At 40.5% G+C, this 18,143-nt stretch overlaps 1 protein-coding gene across 4 annotated transcripts in view; it reads left to right on the top strand.

Moving 5' to 3' along the window:
• The window catches only part of SMG1 (SMG1 nonsense mediated mRNA decay associated PI3K related kinase), a 115,500-nt gene that overhangs the window by 8,324 nt on the left and 89,033 nt on the right, over positions 1–18,143 (top strand). For 2 of the 4 annotated variants that reach the window (XM_050967672.1, XM_050967673.1), the window contains exons 2-3: positions 7,171–7,334; positions 12,471–12,626. In XM_050967672.1, coding sequence (XP_050823629.1) covers positions 7,171–7,334; positions 12,471–12,626 — 320 coding nt within the window. Of the gene's footprint in view, positions 1–7,170; positions 7,335–11,977; positions 12,076–12,470; positions 12,627–18,143 lie in introns of those variants that run through there. The other 2 variants (XM_050967675.1, XM_050967674.1) reach the window with 2 other exon arrangements.

The raw sequence follows: 18,143 nt of genomic DNA on the forward strand, positions 1-18,143 counted from the left end.
AAAATGAGCTCTGAATTTAGTCCTAAATCAGTTTTAGGCCTAAATTTGTTATAATCTCTCAAAACATTCAAATAGAAAATAAGTAGGCTGAATCCATGAGCCTCTGTGACAAACTATGTTAAAGGCTGCTCTTCTGTATGAAAAAAGAATCGGGAAAAAATCTAACTTTTGGTGTCAAGCTTTATGAATATGGCACAATAGGTCATGTACTGTATTAAGGGCTTGTTTTGTTTAAAACAATTTATATGCTATTTTGTGTGTTTAATTAAATTTTAGTTGTTCTAATGCATCTGAACACAAATCATGAGCAGAAAGTTCATTATCTAGTAAATAAGCAATATATTCACCATTTTCTAATATATTAAAAATGTACAATTAATAATCTGAAAATATTAAACTTTTAATAGTTGTTTTAAATAAATGCTATAGTTTAAGGCTATGTTTTAGTCATGGGCATTTTTAGCAGAAGTCATGGACAGGTCACGGGCCGTAAACAAAAATTCATTGTACTATATACCCCTAACTAAAACGTGGGCTGGGCATTCTGGGAGTGGGGTGGAGGGACATGGGCAGGGCGGGTGCCGTGAGGGGGTGGGCTGGGCTGGGGATCCGGGGTGGGGTCGGGGGGGTCCAGGAGCGCAACTGGTGCTGGGGTGGACCAGGCGGCAGCAACACGTGGCCTGGTACTCCACTGGTGCTGGGGGACGGGGGGTTGGAGGGGCTGGCAGGTTCTCTACCTGGCTCTGCGCAGCTCTCTGGAAGCAGCCAGCATGTCCCTGCAGCTCCTAGGGGAAGCGAAGGCCAGAGGAGCTCCATGCACTGTCTCCGCCATAAGCTCCAGCTCTGCAGCTCCCATTGGCTGGGAACTACAGCCAGTGGGAGCTGCAGGGGCGGTGCCTGCAAGCTGGGGCTGCATGCAGAGCCCCCTAGTCTCTCTGCCTAGGAGTTGCAGGGACATTCTGGCTGCTTCCCGAGAGCCTCCCACCTCCCCTGAGGTAAGCACTGCCTCACACCCCAACCCCCTGACCCATCCCTGAGCCTGCTTGCACACCCAGACTGCTGTTGCTGCTGGCCAGGGGCTGCCTGAGTGCTCAGGCAATCCCTGAGCTAGCCGCCCCAGCCACTGCAAAAGTCGCAGAGTTCATGGAAAGTCACGGAATCTGTGACAGATATGCAGCCTCAGTTATAGTGCAAAAATTGTACCAAATCTAGTGTAATGGCTCTATTTAGTTCTAAATCAACATGTTTTAATTGTGATATCAACCAGTCAGAATGCCCTTTTCTTTAGAAAATAACTGAAGTACAAATGGAAAAGTTGCTTAAAATTGATTATTTAAATTGAGGCCTTCCAGTTGGAGAATTAAATTAATCCACTCTGCTACCTTGGGCACGTAAGTACTGGCGTTTGTCTGCATGGAACACTTGACCAACAAGGCTATTCCAGAATAACTAATATGCTATAAAATCACTTTTATTCCAGAGTAATGTCCACAGAGGGCAGTTATTCTGGGATAGCTAAATTACAGCAGAATAGTTAATCTGGAGTGGCCATGCTAATGAATTTCCTCTGTGTAGACAAGGCCATAGAAATCTTAAACCCTTCTGGCTATCCTAAAAATGTATAAGTGTTATCTCCACCCTACTATGATGACAGATTATTATTACTGACTTGGAACAATAATCAATATATTTATCTAGGAGGGAAGAAACAAATCTATTTGTAAGGTCACTGACCCTCTGATTCTTCACAGCATGATGTATTCCCTCAATCATAAATTTGTGCAGTCAGGACACAATGTCTCTACTTTTGACTGTCAATGAAATGATCCCCTTTTCCAAAGAGATTTCTGCCTGTCTCTTTACTTATGTGTTAGAACGTGAGTACAGTAACTTTTGTGAACATACTATGACTCTGAGTGTTTAATAAACTGGACTGCTCTTTTTTCCAATACCTGGGGAAAGAGAATTCAGAATGTTGCTTTATGAATGTGAGCTGCCCCCAGTATAAAAGTGAGCACAAAAACAATCACCCTGTGGGCAAGAAAATTGCTCAGCAGGCAACTATGCTGATTTGCTTCTCTTCTGTTACCTGATAGTGCATCTTCTATCCATAATGCTCCGTGTTCTTTGTCTAGTCTCTAGTCATGACTGTGGAAGTGCATCCAACACCTTATAGGATAGTTATAGTTATCCACCTTCATTTGGTTGTTCACTTCTCATTCCAGCTGCACAATATTTATTCTGATATCTCATCTTGTGTTGTGACTGAGCTGGGTTACTGGCACCACTACATAATGGTTTGGTCAGCACACTCTGTGTGTGCACACACGTGCATGTGTGTGTTCTCTTATGAGGTCATGTCAAAATATGTGACTGATGTAAAATCGGCATTCCACAAGACTATGAGACTGCATATTATGTTCATTACTCAAACTTATCTGCCTGCTACAGTCTAGTCAAAATAGAAATACTACTTTATGAACAAGAAAAGTGCCATCATACAGGCATGAGTTTAGAAAGGCAAGAATACAAGTTTTGTATATCTAATTTGCTTGATGTTTGATGGCACAGTTGTATTGCATCATAAAAGAGGAAATGAGGAGACAGGTCAAGGAAGTATACCTTTTAAATGCAAGTCACAGGTTCTGTATTTGTAAGTATCTTTATAAAGTGTGTTATGGTTTTAAAGTGGGTAAAATAGTTTAGCACTCTCTCCAAAATACATGTACTCTAATATAGGAAGAAGCTTTTAAACTTTGAATGATTGAAAATAAGTTTATTTTTATGATTTTCTTCTTAGTATTTACCAGTATTTGTACAAAAATATTTGGATATGCATGCACAAGCCATGATTTCAGCAGTCATCTTGCTGTTTGTTCCTTCAGTGAAATATAGAGGCTGAATTTCTGTAGTGATGTATTATGTTGTCACACATGGAACTCATAAGATTAAATCAAAAAGAGAATATGGGTTGTATGACTGTTACTTAAACACACATTTTTGAATAAATAACAAGGTAATACCGAAATGGCTGCTAAGAAAATTGCTTTTTGCATAAATTTTCTTATTCCAAGCTTACATTCGTGTGAGAGTCCCTCTTCAAAGCACGACCGGTCATAGTTGAACCGTTAAGTCTATTCTCAGGAAACCAATAACTTGTATTGAAGTGGCCCTTTTGTGCCTGCTGAGAGAGGATCAGAAGTTGATGATTGTTTGAAATGAGCATGTTGATTATAAAGGAGAGGCGCAGACTTTTTTAAAAGAGATGATAATACCTGCTTGAGAAAGATGCATGGGGGCAAAACAGCTTTTTTATTTAAACAAAATGCCACTCTTCCTTCTGCAGCAGATGGGCTGTTACGCCAGGCATCTCTTGATTCTGTTAGTTTGCAAGACTCTGCTCCCAAACACAGAACCGCAATAGTAACATAATATTTAGAATCATAGAATATCTGAGTTGGAAGGGACCTCAGGAGGTCATCTAGTCCAACCCCCTGCTGAAAGCAGAATCAATCCCCAGACAGATTTTTTGCCCCAGATCCCTACATGGCCCCCTCAAGGATTGAACTAACAACCCTGGGTTTAGCAGGCCAATGCTTAAACCACTGAGCCACCCTTTCCCCAAGCATCTGCAGGCTTGTACAGCATGTAGGCTTCACCACAATAAAAAGATTCTAAAACACTTTTAAAAAGAGGGCAACATTTCAGGAAGTGAGGTTAGTCAAGAACATGGGCAATTCTCAGGCCAACTGACATCCAAAAACCCCCAGAGTTTAAATGTGCTAAGTCAATTAATGCTTTACTGAACTAAGTTTTGTTGACTCCCCATTTTGACAGTAGGAGATGGTACAGTGTTAATGTTGTTTCATTGCTGATCTAAACAAGCTTGTTTAAAGTTGCACAATGCTCCCTTATAAAGTCATTTGGCAGCTGCGTGCGTTGTCCACTGCTTGCATGATTCTCTGGAAGAGCAGCCCTCTCTTATGGGGATTAGAATGGGGAGGAGGTGCAGCCCCTCCTCCATCAGCTCCCCTAAATTCCCTGTAAGTTATGTGGCTTGGCAGCTGCCCAGCAACAGTTCAGGTGGCCCTCCCCCCCACTGCTGTGCTGCTCCTGTCCGGCCCTCTACCTTGGAGCTGCTCCCGGGGAGCTTCCTACTTGCTGGGGGATGGGGAGAGGTGTGCTGATATTATGATGTGCCCCTGCTCCTGCCCTCCCACTCCATACCCCCTTTCTACAAAGCAGAGGAGGGGGACAGGGCTACGGGACAGAAGGGAGGGAGCTTGCTGGAAGCTGTTGTTTCCTGTCTGAACTGGCTGATCTGCTTAAAAGGGCAATGTATTTGAAGTGTTGTCGGTGTACTTAAAGGGGCAATGCACGTTACACTCTCTCACTCATGCTTGCACCCCCCCCAGCACTTTGAAAAGTCCACCCCTTTGCAGCTGTGCATGTGCTGTCAGGAGGAAGGAGTGGTGCGCTCCAGCTGGATAGGGTGGGCTCATCATCATGTTCAGTTTTTGCAAGGAAGTGTTTGCAGCTACTGCTCTGCATCTGTTGTTTCCTCCCTCCTGCCTCAGTCCATGCTGCTCTGTAGAGTGTGAGACTAAATTTAACAACAGCGTATTAACCCATGAGGGCTCAGCCGAGTGCTAGTTCATCGTTTAGCAGCAAGGAATTCCCTTATTCCACCACCTCAACCAAGCTTCACAATCTTTTATTGCTGTGTACAATATTTAACAGTTTGTTTAAAATTGTTCAAAACTTGTCCTGAATATGTATATAGTGTGTTTTGTCTGGCAAAAAAAATTTCCCTGGAACCTAACCCCCCCATTTACATTAATTCTTATCAGGAAATTGGATTCGCTTAGCATCATTTTGCATAAAGTCGCACTTTTCAGGAGCATAACTACAATGTTAAGTGAGAAGTTACTGTCCTGGAAGGCCATGCTTATCAGAGGAACCAACAGTTATGAAACTTTTGGACGTTTAAGCTCATAGCAACTGAAACTGCTGCTCTGTTGCATTGAGTGGCTGAGACGGCAGAGACCCTATATGAGACATTCTCCATCTCACTGAGCGTGAACTAGAAATTTCTGCAGTTCACCCTGGAGGGAGAAAATGTGCATGGGCCTTGTAAGTGGAACTGAAGTATGATACAGATACATGTGACATAAAATCGGCTTCATTTGCTACTTAATACCTTATGCTGTAGTAGTGACTGTAGTCCATTGTGTGGACATCTTCACAGTCCCCAGTTAGTTCTCATGAGCAAAGTCTTTTATTCAGGCTTTCCCTGCTGGATCTGGATTTGGGCTTAAGGGACATCTGTCTTTACTGCAATACGAAAGTATTAATTGGGACACTTATCTAATTGAATCTGTAGACTGGGGACAAAATTGTAATTTGGGATGGGCATTGAGGAATTCAGGAAAATTCTGATGTTTTGTTTTGTTTAAATCCCCAATAATATTTTTAGTGGTTTTTCACCTGCAAAGTGCTTGACAAGCACTAACTCTCAGGATTGTTTTTCTGTTTTGTAGATTGGGAAGCTGATCTTTGGGAGCACCAGTTCTTTAAGAAATGTTTGAAGAAATAAGTCTTTTAATATTTCTTGCTTTGGTAACCTTTTTGCCTGCAAAGTGTATTTAATTCCACTGTTTTGAATTTGCCTCTTGGCTCTTACCACAGTGAACTTTTTTTTTGTTTTTATTGGAAGACCATTGAGGATTTGTATTATTTTTCTCTTTTTTTTTGATTTTTTTTTTGCGGGTGGGGTATTATATTTAAGAGTAGAAAAATTAGACTGTCATTTTTTTCTTGATTTATTAAATATAAGCAAAGCTCATAATCAGGGCTTTGGATCAGAGCTCTGAGCTGGAGTGCGGAACAGCTCCGGAGCAGTGGAGCTGCAGGTTTTTACCTGGAGCTGGAGCACATCCGGAGCACAGCTCCAAAGCCCTGCTCAAAATGAGTATGGGAGATCATTAGGGCTTGCTGAACAGCCCCCTCTGTGAATAATTTTCAGCAATGTAAACTTGGGTTGTATAAAAATAATTTTTGTTGAATATAGTTTTACTGAATTTAAAGTAAAACCTCCAGTGCTACTTATAAGGAAGCATTTAAAAGAGTCTGGTCTTAATTAACTTAAGATAGTGGACTTGGATATGCAAAACCAATAACTTCAGAATATTTATTAAATTTTACAGCATTCAAAGTCAAATTTGCTTGTTACATATGGGGAGAAAATGAATGTTGAGGTTTCGGTTTGCCACCCCCCCACACACTTTTTTTTATTACATCATGTTAAATAAGTTTATAAAGTATATCCAACACACTTAATGAAAGTAATGCATCTTAATAGTTTTTCCCCAGTTTCTTGTTATGTAGTTACCTTGTGTTTGCTAAATAACTTCCTAACGTTAAACTTACTGCTATACTTTTACACTGTACTTGAGAGGTACTGAAACTGTTTGGTAAAAATTCATATTGTATACTTATTTTGAGACATGTTAGTGTGATCCTCTTATTATGATTTGGTTTTTAAAATCTCCAATTCTGGGACATCACAATTTACACTTCATACTGCAAAGGAATTGCCTGAAAAGTCTTGTGTAATTTTTGGACTCTTGAAAAGGGTAACAACTCTTTACAGCTTTAATTCTCCCGCAGTCACTTTCTCTTTTTAAATCTCATCACATCTCAGTATCACGCATCTCATCACAAACAATATATCTGCTTACAAGAAGGAATTACTTTGGAGCAATTTTAAGTTCCTCCACAGTTAACTAGATGGTGTATTTGTGACAGAGAGAGATCAATCTGCTTTTCTCTTTGTCCGTTCCTTCTTTCTTGTCAAATTGATCAAGATCTAACATTCTGTGCAGTCATACAGTCCATCCAAGTCTGACCACTTGACCAGGTAGTTCTTGCAGCAGGGCATCAACACACTAGAACACATTCATTACCTTTGTGTTCTGTTACTGTGCTTACTCAGTTCTGATTCAGGGCACAAGTTTAAGGTGCTTGCTTCTTCTAAAAGTAGCTAGGGTATACAGTGTAACTTTATTTTTCTTTCTAAGAAAATTGATTGTTTTTAAATGTGAGTTGTGTTCATAAATATGAATCCCTCTTTTAGTGTACTCTTACGTAAAAATAATTTTCTTTTTGTAGAACTGACAGTGCATCAGCTGACCAAGACAATTTAAAATACCCTGCATCCAGAGACCGGGGCAGCTCTGCCTCCTATGGATTACAACCCTCAAATTCAGCTGTGGTGTCTCGACAAAGACACGATGATATCAGAGTCCACACTGACACACAGAATGAAGAAAAAGGTATATGGATTGCTATTTCATGTGTAAAGCACTAGGGGATATCCAAAAAAAACCTTGAAAAGGCAGAAAACTTAAAACTGATAAAAGGGATTGTCTTTACATAAAGCATAGTTAAGTGTGGAATGCATTGCCACAAGATATCACTGAGTCTAAAACATAGCAAGATTCAAAAAAGATTACACATTTTATATGGATAATGAGAAAATCCAGAATTATATTATATAAAATTTTTAAAAAACAGATATTAATTGACTGATTAGAAAGAAACTTTGCTGTGGTCCTGTTATTCCATAATTGTCTGCTATGGCTTTCTGGCACCTTCCTCTGAAATACCTGGAACTAGTTTCTGTTGGTAGTAGGTTACTGAACTAGATGGACCATAGGTCTGATCTGTTATGGGAATCACTATTTTTCTAGTGATATCATCAGTGGATTTATAATTTACTTCTGGGATCTAGTCTGTACTTTGCCGCTCGCTGTAATCTTGAGCAAATTGTTTAACTTCTTCCTGCCTCATCTTACCTTTATTATAAAATTGGTGTATATATATAAAAATATCTGAAAGTGACATTGTCTGCTTCAACTTTATAGCTATTTTCTTGTTGGGAAAGTTCTCTAGATTCAACACCTTGTCTACACAGCACAGCAATGTGCACTAGAGTAGTTTGAATTGTAAAACCTACCAGTGTTGTGCAGTAACTAGCATGCATAGACTCTCTACTGTGTGCACTAAAAATTCCCTAATAGGAAAGAGTCTGAGTTAGAAAAGTCCATGATCATCTCTTCCCTCCCGCCCTCAGTTCAGAAAAATCATAGTTTTGCTGTTTTCTTTGTGGAAATTACCAAAATCAGTGTATTTGGTCATCAGGCATGGGAAGTATTTAATTCTAGTAGACTTAAAATACAAGTTTCTTTAGTGGATAAGATAAGAATATGGAGGTATGTATCCTTTATGATAAGAAATCCATATTGCTGTCTAGCTTTGTTTTTGCTCTGATCTTTGCACTAGTGGTGTTTTTGGGTATGTCTATGGTACAGACTTCTCTCCGTTGAGTCTACTTATAAAGGTCCAGGTACTTGTGGCTGCTTGTGTGTGAACTAGGACATGTATATTTAACCTGATCAGAATAAATTGTCATGTTTTGTCCAGGCTAATAACCTGTTGACAGATAATTGTCAGAAATTGATTTTCTCTTCATTCACAATTTTGACTCTGTAGTGATTATTGGACTGCCATTGGTGGAATGTTTCAACCCTGTAACAAGAGATTTGAGAGGTTACACCACTCTTGAGCAACAGTCCAGGAGGTGGTTTTTGGCAAGGAGGGGAGAGTACATTTCTTCTTTCCTCCTTGTTATAGGCAGGTAACATTACATTTGATTGTGAGGGTACTGGAAGTTCATTCCACAACCTTTCACATGAGCCAGCTATCGCTCGTATACTGCCCCAGTTTCCACGATTGCACACCATTATGTCTGCATGTTTCTGCTAAAACGAACAACACTATAATATTAACATAATGAATTACTCCTGGTGCAATTCTGCACCAAAATATTACAAATTATTTGCACAATATTGTAAAATTCTGCATATTTTATTTGTCAAATTATCACATTATAATCACACAAGCGTCAATTATTTTGGTAATTTATTTCAAAATACCTGTCAGCAAGTATGTCTGTAACAATACAGATGACAAAAAAAGATTCAGGAAATATTTGTTGACAAATAGATTCCTTACTAGGCATATTAACATAGAACGTTGAGTAATAATTCATTTCAACTACAATACAGGAACATATTTCCTGTACCCCTCAGAAGGAGTGCAAAGGCTTGGGGAAGTCAGGGGTAACAAAGGAGATGAAGGAAAGGGAAATAATTGCTGGGAAGGACCCTGGTTGTAAACTTGGAGGGTTGTTGGATGAGAGACAAATGGAACAGTGTTGTTTTATTTTTTTGGGGGGGTGTTGTAAAGGAGTCAGCAAGCCTTCCCCATGCAGACCCTGGCTGGCCCCTAGCCTCTCCCATTCAGTCAGGCACATCTGCCCCTGTCCCATGTGTCCCTGCACCCCCACTCAGCCACCCCTCCTCCCCTGTCCCCATGTGTTCCTGCACCCCCACTCTCCTTCAGCACCTGGCTCAATACTGTCACCCCACTAGCTCATGTGCCCCCGCTCCAGTCTCCCCCAACTAGTCCTTCTGAACCCCAGTCTGTGACCATCCCCAGCAGCTCCATGTGCCACACTCTGTCCTTCCTCCCATCATATCCTGTTCCTCCTTATCTGTATGCCAATGTGGATATTTAAATGTGGCTTTGGTTTACTGTGAATTCAGATGTTACCTGATTAAATGACAATTAAATTACATGCTTTTAGTCTTGAATTTTAATGTGGTATTCTGTCCTTTAGCCATGAAATATATTATAAACATAACAATTAAATGAAGTGTTGTAGCCATGTTGGTCCCAGGATATTAGACAGACTTGGTAATATGTCTTATTAGATCAGCTTTTGTTGGTGAAAGAGACAAACTTTCAAGCTTGTACACAACTCTTATTCAGATCTGAGGGAGGTATGCAGTGTCACAGCTAAATAGAAGGTGTGACAGATAAGGAGTTAACCCATGGTGCAGGAGATTATTCAAGGTGAAGTGAGCAGTTACCATCTCTAGAGTCATAGGACAAAGGAGGGTTAGTAGTTTACAGATTGTTGTAATGAGCCATAAATCCGGTGGAGCTACATCTGCAGGGTTTGTATTTGTTATTTCTCTTTAAATTGCCTTCACCAAACAAGGAAACTGTACCAGAATAGAGTGTTGCTTGACTTGTGGCAAAAAGGCCTTGATGACATATATGCTTTCTGTTTGAGCAAAAAAAAAAAAAGGGGGGAAGGGGGAGAAATGTTGCAGATCAAATAAAAGTACATAAAAGATTATCCTTTACTATAATTTTCAAAGCAAGGATGTTATAGGTCTCTGTATAGAATTTTGTGGGGTCCTGAGGGAATGGTGAAATTTCTTTTAACATCTCAGATGTGCTGCTCTTGGAGAGAAGCTTTATAATTGCTCTTTGGGACCACTGTATCTCAACATCATTTGGACTTTAGTTTTTAAATTTCCTAATTCCTGCAGCCTTAAAAGACATCCCTGTTCCAAGCAACTGCTGTGGCTGCTAGAAGATGGTGTACATCAGTGTTTCCCAAACTTGGGACGCTGCTTGTGTAGGGAAAGCCCCTGGCGGGCCTGGCCGGTTTGTTTACCTGCTGCGTCCACAGGTCTGTCCGATCCCGGCTCCCACTGGCCGTGGTTTGGTGCTCCAGGCCAATGAGAGCTGCTGGAAGCAGCGACCAGTACATCCCTCGGCCTGCGCTGCTTCCAGCAGCCCACATTGGCCTGGAGCAGCAAACTGCGGCCAGTGGGAGCTGCGATCGGCTGGACCTGCGGATGCAGCAGATAAACAAACCGGCCTGGCCCACCAGGGGCTTTCCCTACACAAGCAGCGTCCCAAGTTTGGGAAACACTGATGTAGACCATCTATGTAACAGTTATATTTCTTTTTCATCTTCCTTATATTGTGAGGCAGTTTGGCTTCTGGAAGTGGTGTTGCTGAGAGTGGGCCTAGCAACCATTGGTGATCTAGATTTTTTGACACAGGATATGTTCTTCCCTGGTTGATTGTATGGGTTAGATAGGGAAGAAGTTCAAGATTGAGTTCTTGCTGGTCAGCCAAACGATTGTGAAAGCCCAATAGACTATTCTTTGCAGTGTACAAATTGACAGTCCTGTGGAGAGATGGGCAGAGGGAAGTGCAGCACACAAAGTACTGCAGCAAACATGATGGAGCAGAAGGTTTCTTCCGTTCATTGTGTAAATTCTCAGAGAACTGGTTCTTTCAGGCTGGCAGTAGCATTTGGCTGTCACCATAGGATGGTATGAACACCACTGGGCTGTGCAGTACCATGAAGAAGGGTTGCAGGGCATTGGGAAGGTCATGTACGAGAGACCATCCTCTCTTCTGGGTTAGCTGGTCAATAGTGAATCAGCATCTAATTAACTTCCAGGGCTTGTATAGCCTAGAAATGTGCAGACTTTTAAGGAACATGATCCATTAGGGAAAATGTGTTTGTTCAAAAAAGGTTTTAGAATTTAAGGCAATTTTAGATTGTATTTTGCTGTTAGTGGAAGTGTTCCCAGTTTAGTATACATTGTGCACTTAGAGTGGACCAGTGGTTCTCAAAGTTTTGTTGGTGACCTCTTTCACACAGCAAGCCTCTGAATGTGGCCACCCCTCTACAAATTAAAAACACTTACTTATAACAGCAATAAGTATTTTTTTAAATGCTGGATGTGAAGTGGTGTTTGGGGGTGGAGGCTGACAGCTTGCGACCCCCATGTTACCTTGTGACCCCCTGAGGCGTCATGACCCCCAATTTGAGAACCCCTGTAATAGACTGTGCCATATTTAAAAATGTTTTTCCAAATAATAGACTCGTTAGTACACCACATGTGAGTGAGGATTTGTTGGCACATGCTTAAAAGGGACATTGTCAATTTGAAAAATTGCATTTTTACCTGGAATTTTTTACTGGCTTTTGTTACAAATAATCCCTAACATCTTTATAACTGAAACTAGAGAACTTCCTCTCAGTCTTTTTCACCATTTCCCAGAGTGTACAAGATAATGTTTACCTGTTAATAGCAGCAGCAGATCTGGAACTGGAAATAAGCAGGCAGCAAGGAACAGGTGGGTATGTGCATAGAGGATGGGTGGGCCCTAAGCCCACCCAGAAGACCTCTCTAAGTATAATTAAGAGCAAAACACCCTTAATCTTTTTAAGGGATTTTAAAAAAAAATCAAATGTGTATTATTTTGAAAATTGAACTCTTTGAAATTAGAGTTAAAAAAAAATCAAATTGATAGTGTCCCTTTAATCTGAACAAGTGACCCAGAAACTCAAAGGGCCTAAAAAAACACTTTTACATATGAAAGTCTAAAACCAAGCCAAATAACAAATTAAAATAATTAAAAGGCTTCCAGTTTTAATTGTGAATAAAATTGAAACACTTTATTCCTAGGTTTAACACGCTACTAAATAGACAAGGCAATAACATTCTGATTTCAAACCAATTTTTTCCCAGGTGGCTACAATGTCAATGGAGGATCTGGGGAAAATACTTATGGTCGGAAGTCGGTGGGGCAAGAGCTGAGAGTTAACAATGTGACCAACCCTGATTTTACCAGTGTTCAGCATGGAAATCGTGCTTTAGCCACAAAAGACATGAGGAAATCACAGGGTAAGAGTGCTGTGTGTTTACAGGAAGAATAACAATAAAAAAAAATTTTTTAGCCAATCTCTGTCATATATTCAGTGAGTGAAAGGAGCAGAAGTTTTTTGACTAGGCATTGTGTACATATTTTTCAGTTATTTTGTACTCTAAAATTGTAAACCTCCAAAGATAGGTTGACTGCAGATGAAAAATATTTGGGGAAAAAATACGCAATTTAAAAACAAATGTTTTGGCTATATTGTTTCATGGGAAAAAGAGAACATCAAAATAGGACTCTAATTTGACAACTCAATTCCTCTTCTAAGATGAGGAGCGTGGTCTACTTAGTGATAAGAGCAAGATGGGAATCAGTCATGGGCTCTGCTCCTGCTGCATCAGAGACTTCCTATTTGAAGTTGAACAGTTCTTCAGCCTTATTTTTTATGATGGTTTAATTCGAACTGCGTTTGCATGAAAACAGGATTTGTTTTATGACTAAATGAAGTCATAAACACTAACTACAGTTGTGTTACTTAATTATTCCAACAACAGCTGATTGTTATAATTAATTAGTTGTTTTAATTAGTAGTTTCTAAAGCAGAGGTGGGCAAATTATGGCCTGTGGGCCACATCCAGCCCGTAGGACTGTCCTGTCCTGCCCAGCCCTTGAGCTCCTGGCCAGGAAGGTTAGCCCCTGGCCCCTCTCCTGCTGTCCCCACTCGCCCGCGGCCTAAACTTGCCATGTCGCCAGCGCTCTGGGCGGTGGGGCCGCGAGCTCCTGCTGGGCAGTGCAGAGGCGTGGCTGGCTCCTGCCAAGTGTCGTGGCTGCTAGAAGGTCCTGGGGGGAAGTCGGGACATGGAGCGAGGGGGGCGTTGGAGTCCCGAGGGGCCTGATAGGGGTCAGGGCAGTCAGGAGACAGGGAGCGGGAGGGAAGGAGGGTGTTGGATAGGGGGTGGGCTCCCGGGGGGTGATTGGGGGCAGGGGACAAGGAGATGGGGGAGCGTTGGATGGGTCAGGAGTTCTGAGCAGGGCAGTCAGGGCGGGAAGTGGGAGGGGGCAGATAAGGGGTGGGGGCTAGGCTTTTTGGGGAGGCACAGCCTTCCCTACCTGGCCCTTCATACAGTTTCAGAACCCCGAGGTGGCCCTCAGGCCAAAAAATGTGCCCACCCCTGTCCTAAGGGCCTCCACCAAAATTGACTGTGCTATGCAATTTATAAACAAATAGTAACGGACAGTCCTTGCCCCAGATAGTTCAGTCTACTTTAGGCAAGATGTACAAAGGCTGTGAGAAGAATATTATCTCCATTTTACAGGTCAGATAACTGACACACAGACTGACTTATTCAAATAGAGATTTTTGTGTCAGAGCCAGGAATTAAACCTAGACCTCCTGAGTCCCAATCTAGTTTCTGAACAAGAATGTCCTGTCTTTCTGATCTCTTCAAATGAGCCATAAGCAAGTGAAGTAGATGAATGATTAATAGCTATCCCTGTTTTAAGTCATATGTCTCTACTAATAAAATTTGAGGGCGAGAGGAGAGAGTATTTTTCAGTATTAGCAGAATAGTCTTCATTCTTAATATTCCTCTGAGCTGGCCACATCTCTGATTTGCTTCTTAAACTGCAAAAACGACAGTCTTTAAAGAATGAAATTTAGAAGTAGCCATCTGTGACTAGTACACATCTGTTCATATTTCATCTATCTTTGGACTCAACAGTTTGAGGGCACCTTTTTAGTTGAGGAGAGTTCACTAATGTAATGAGTGATGTAGTCTCTTAGCAAGTTATGTTGAAACTTGGTGTCTCCTTTGAAATATAGAATAATTTTGTTGCAGTAAGATTTAATTTTTAAATTCTTTGTTGCCATGATCTGAATGTGGTTTCTTTGCAGTTTTTGAAATATGGAGGTTGTCTTAGTAGGAGGGGTAATTAGCATGTTGCAGAAACTTCCCTATTTTGCAAACAAAGTCTTTTGCAGATATCTTGTGTTTAGTGCTTTGCTTTGCACAACTTCATTCATGTTGCTGGGTGTTCATTTTGTCCTTCTGACTTGGTTTTCAGCCTATGATTTTAGGCTCAACTGACTGTCAGTCTCAACGTTTTATTATGTATTAAAGATCAATGTTTCATTTATTAACGAAATGAAAACAAAGCTGTTTTTAAAAGAATTATAAAGTGGAAGACTTTTCCATGGAGAAATGAAGTACATCTGTCTAAACCAGTAAACTTTGTCTTTTTTTAGTTTCATATTGTAGTTTATTTTTGTATATAAAATAGCACAACTGCATTTTATTGAGAAATGTATGGTTCTTGCTCTAAAGAGATTACAAACAAAAGGATGAACACACACAAGATGAGACACCAGGAAGTCTGAGAGGTGAAGATTTTACTATTACAGGGTTAATTATTTCTGTTAACTTTAGATCTGCAAGTTAAAACTGAAGAGCTTGCCAGTTTGCTCTATCCCCAGAGCTGCAATTGGTGATAGAAATCCCTCTTTGCAGGTTAAGCACTGCCTAATTCAAGAAATTTCTAAATTACTTACTTATTAAAGAGTACTTATATTCTTATTGCTATCTGGTTTTGCTCCTAACTGTAGTATAACTAGTACAGAGTGCGTTTCAGAAAAGTAGTTTATCTCTAAGGCTCTGGTGACCAATGTTACTCTGCAATCTAAATGCTACAGAAATTGGCTGATGAGGCAAAAGAAAACTTAGGGCAAAACTATTCATCCTGTTCCTCTCCTTTCTTCCACGGTGGGTCAGAGATTGGTGATTTTCTTTTTTCAGATGAGTCACTGCAGTGCGTTTGCACCGTGCTCTTCTATCTCTGTAGCTCAGCCATGTATGGAACATTGGCAGGTAATCTTTGCAGAGCAGCTGCCAAATCAGTCCAGCAGCCAAAGGCGTCTCAAATTAGAGTGATCTCCTTGTAGCAGGGATTCCAGTTCCTAGAGTGGGAACTTTCATGGAAGAAATTCCACCTCTTACCTTATGAACACCAGGGACTGACTGTGGTTCCTTCAACACTCCTTCCTGGATGTATGGTGTGCTTTCCCATTTCTTAAGAGCATGACTTCCACATAAGCCAAGAGCAAAGGAAAATGAATTCCGTCTACATGGCTATAGTAATCAGTAAGGTTGAATACATTTTGCTCAGTTCCAAGGAAGAAATTACAATAAGGAAATAACATGTTCTCCATAGGCCTTTGTGAAATTCTTTGAGCTTTTGGGGATGTATAGACATGCTGGCCAGAAACAAGATGTACATTAGACTGTGTCAAGTTTTCCTTGCCATTTCCTTTTCATAAAGATGCCCAATCACCTGTAAGGTCAAACGTCCTCAAGATTTTAAAACTCTGAACTAATGGCCGATGAGAAACAGATTCTGAAATGCCTTTTGATTTTTTTTTTTTTAAACCAGGCAGGGTAGTTACAACAATTGATACTGTTTGGAAGGTTGGGAAGCACTTTTCCCAACCAGAATAATACAAGGAGCATGGTCATCTAGGGTGAAATAACCAATTAATATTTACCAGAACAAAGAGTGACAATCCACAATGGTCTCAAACCATTGATCTAGTAGTCAGTGATGACTAACCTTAATATTTCTCGTGCTCCATATCTCTTAAACAGCAGGGAAAATCTAGTCAACCAGTCTTCCAGAAGGAGTCCTGCATTCTCCTTTAAACGGAGGAAGAAAAACTACTATCTGTCTGAACTCCCCAATTCAAGAGAACACCATCACAGTTGGCTGGCTAAGCAAAGAACGGGGGAATTTTATGGATTGGAGTTGCTACCTCCTGTCTTGGTATTAGTAATAATATTGGTCGGCTTTAGTCAGACCTAAGGGCTTCCAAGCAAAACTACAATTCTTTTTTTTTTTGTATTTTTATGCACTAGACCAAAACATGGAGTAGTAGCCACTCACAGTTACGACCAACAGAGCTCTTGTCCACATTTACTTTTTTCTTCAGAACCAGAGATCCTATTGAAGATCAGAGGAAGAAGAGCAATAGTCTTTCTCATCATGCAATCTGATGTAGGATGCCATGTATTTGGGGATCGACAAGTCTCTGGGAAATAATCTGTTTGTTCCACACAGGAAGAATCTGCTAGCATGGGAATTAATGCCATATCAAGATCCTACCAGTTGGAAGTTATCTGACTGGTTGTTTAGGTCATCTAATTCTTTTTTCCCCAGTGTTAATATGCCTTTCTCATCAAAGAAAGAATTATGAATAAAGTCTATGCATGCCAGTTCGTGTTCAAACACCAGAGCAAGGTTGGACATATCACTCATAAGATTGTATAAGTGTGGGATTTTCACCGCTATGGTATGGATAAGATGAATCCATGTGGAGTGCATGTTTACTCTATCCTTGTTTGTCCTCATAGTAATAAGACTATGATTTTCCTTACATCCAGATGTCAAGATATATCTGAAAGCAGACTCTCTATTACTTCTGATAGATGAGTAGTTCATTCACCTCAATTCTTTTATCTGATATTAAAAGTATTTACTGAAAATTGGTTTAGGTTTCCCTAAAGTTTCACTGTACGTTTTATTTATCAGTCTTTTCACCTCCTCATGACCTGATTTGTAGTGAGGGATCTCAGGGAAACTCACTTCTGTATGTTCTATTTAGACAAACAGGTACCAAACATAGATTGTTTCCAAAGTAAACCAAACTTTTCAGTTTTGCAGTAATTCTGACCTCCTTTGGTAAGATTCTCTCCATGTAAAATAAATCTGACAAATTTTAGACAATTGCAAAGTCCTCAAGATTCCTGAAGCCTAGTAGGTTACCATCTTATTTAGGGCTCCAACTCACCTATCAGTAATAACCTTCTGGACCATGAGATGGTACATCTCGAATGAAGGTACTAGTCAGGTAGTAAATTGATCGATCACTCACTAAACAATACAAAACTTATGTGGAGTCCGTACTCAACACAACATTTGGATGAAAAGGTTTGCATGTAGTGGTAACTTGTTAACTTATATTTTATATTACTGTGGCACAAAAGAAGCCCCGACTGAGATCAGGGTCTCATTGCTCTGTACATACACATATATTATAAACAGTCCCTGCCCAGAAGAGCTTGACATAGAGAGGATGGAAAAAATAAGTATGATGCCTATTTTACAGATTAAAAACTCTGTATTTGTCTCTCTTCTAACATTAAAACAACAATATGTCCTGCCACCCTCAGTGGAGTGGCAATACTTAAAATGAAAACTGTTGCTAATCTTTCCTAGGGTGTGGATACCCTGGGCCTGCCAGAGGCCCCAGAGCTAGAGGAAACCTTGGAAATGCCTCACAAACTCCCCAAGTCCATGTCTGCTATATATGCTTTACTAATGAAGAACTCCTTTAGTCTGGAGTTCCTTGTGTAAGCATAGGAAGGTGAGTTATCACAGCCCTTAAAAGAATCTCAGTGGCAGAGCATATTGCAGAATGTTACAAATGCTTCTGTGGGTCTCAGGCTATGATGGATATACAGCAAAGGATTCTATTCAAAATGTATTGGACTTCACGG

The sequence above is a fragment of the Gopherus flavomarginatus genome, chromosome 9, assembly GCF_025201925.1.
Source record: "Gopherus flavomarginatus isolate rGopFla2 chromosome 9, rGopFla2.mat.asm, whole genome shotgun sequence".
Classification (NCBI taxonomy): domain Eukaryota; kingdom Metazoa; phylum Chordata; order Testudines; family Testudinidae; genus Gopherus; species Gopherus flavomarginatus.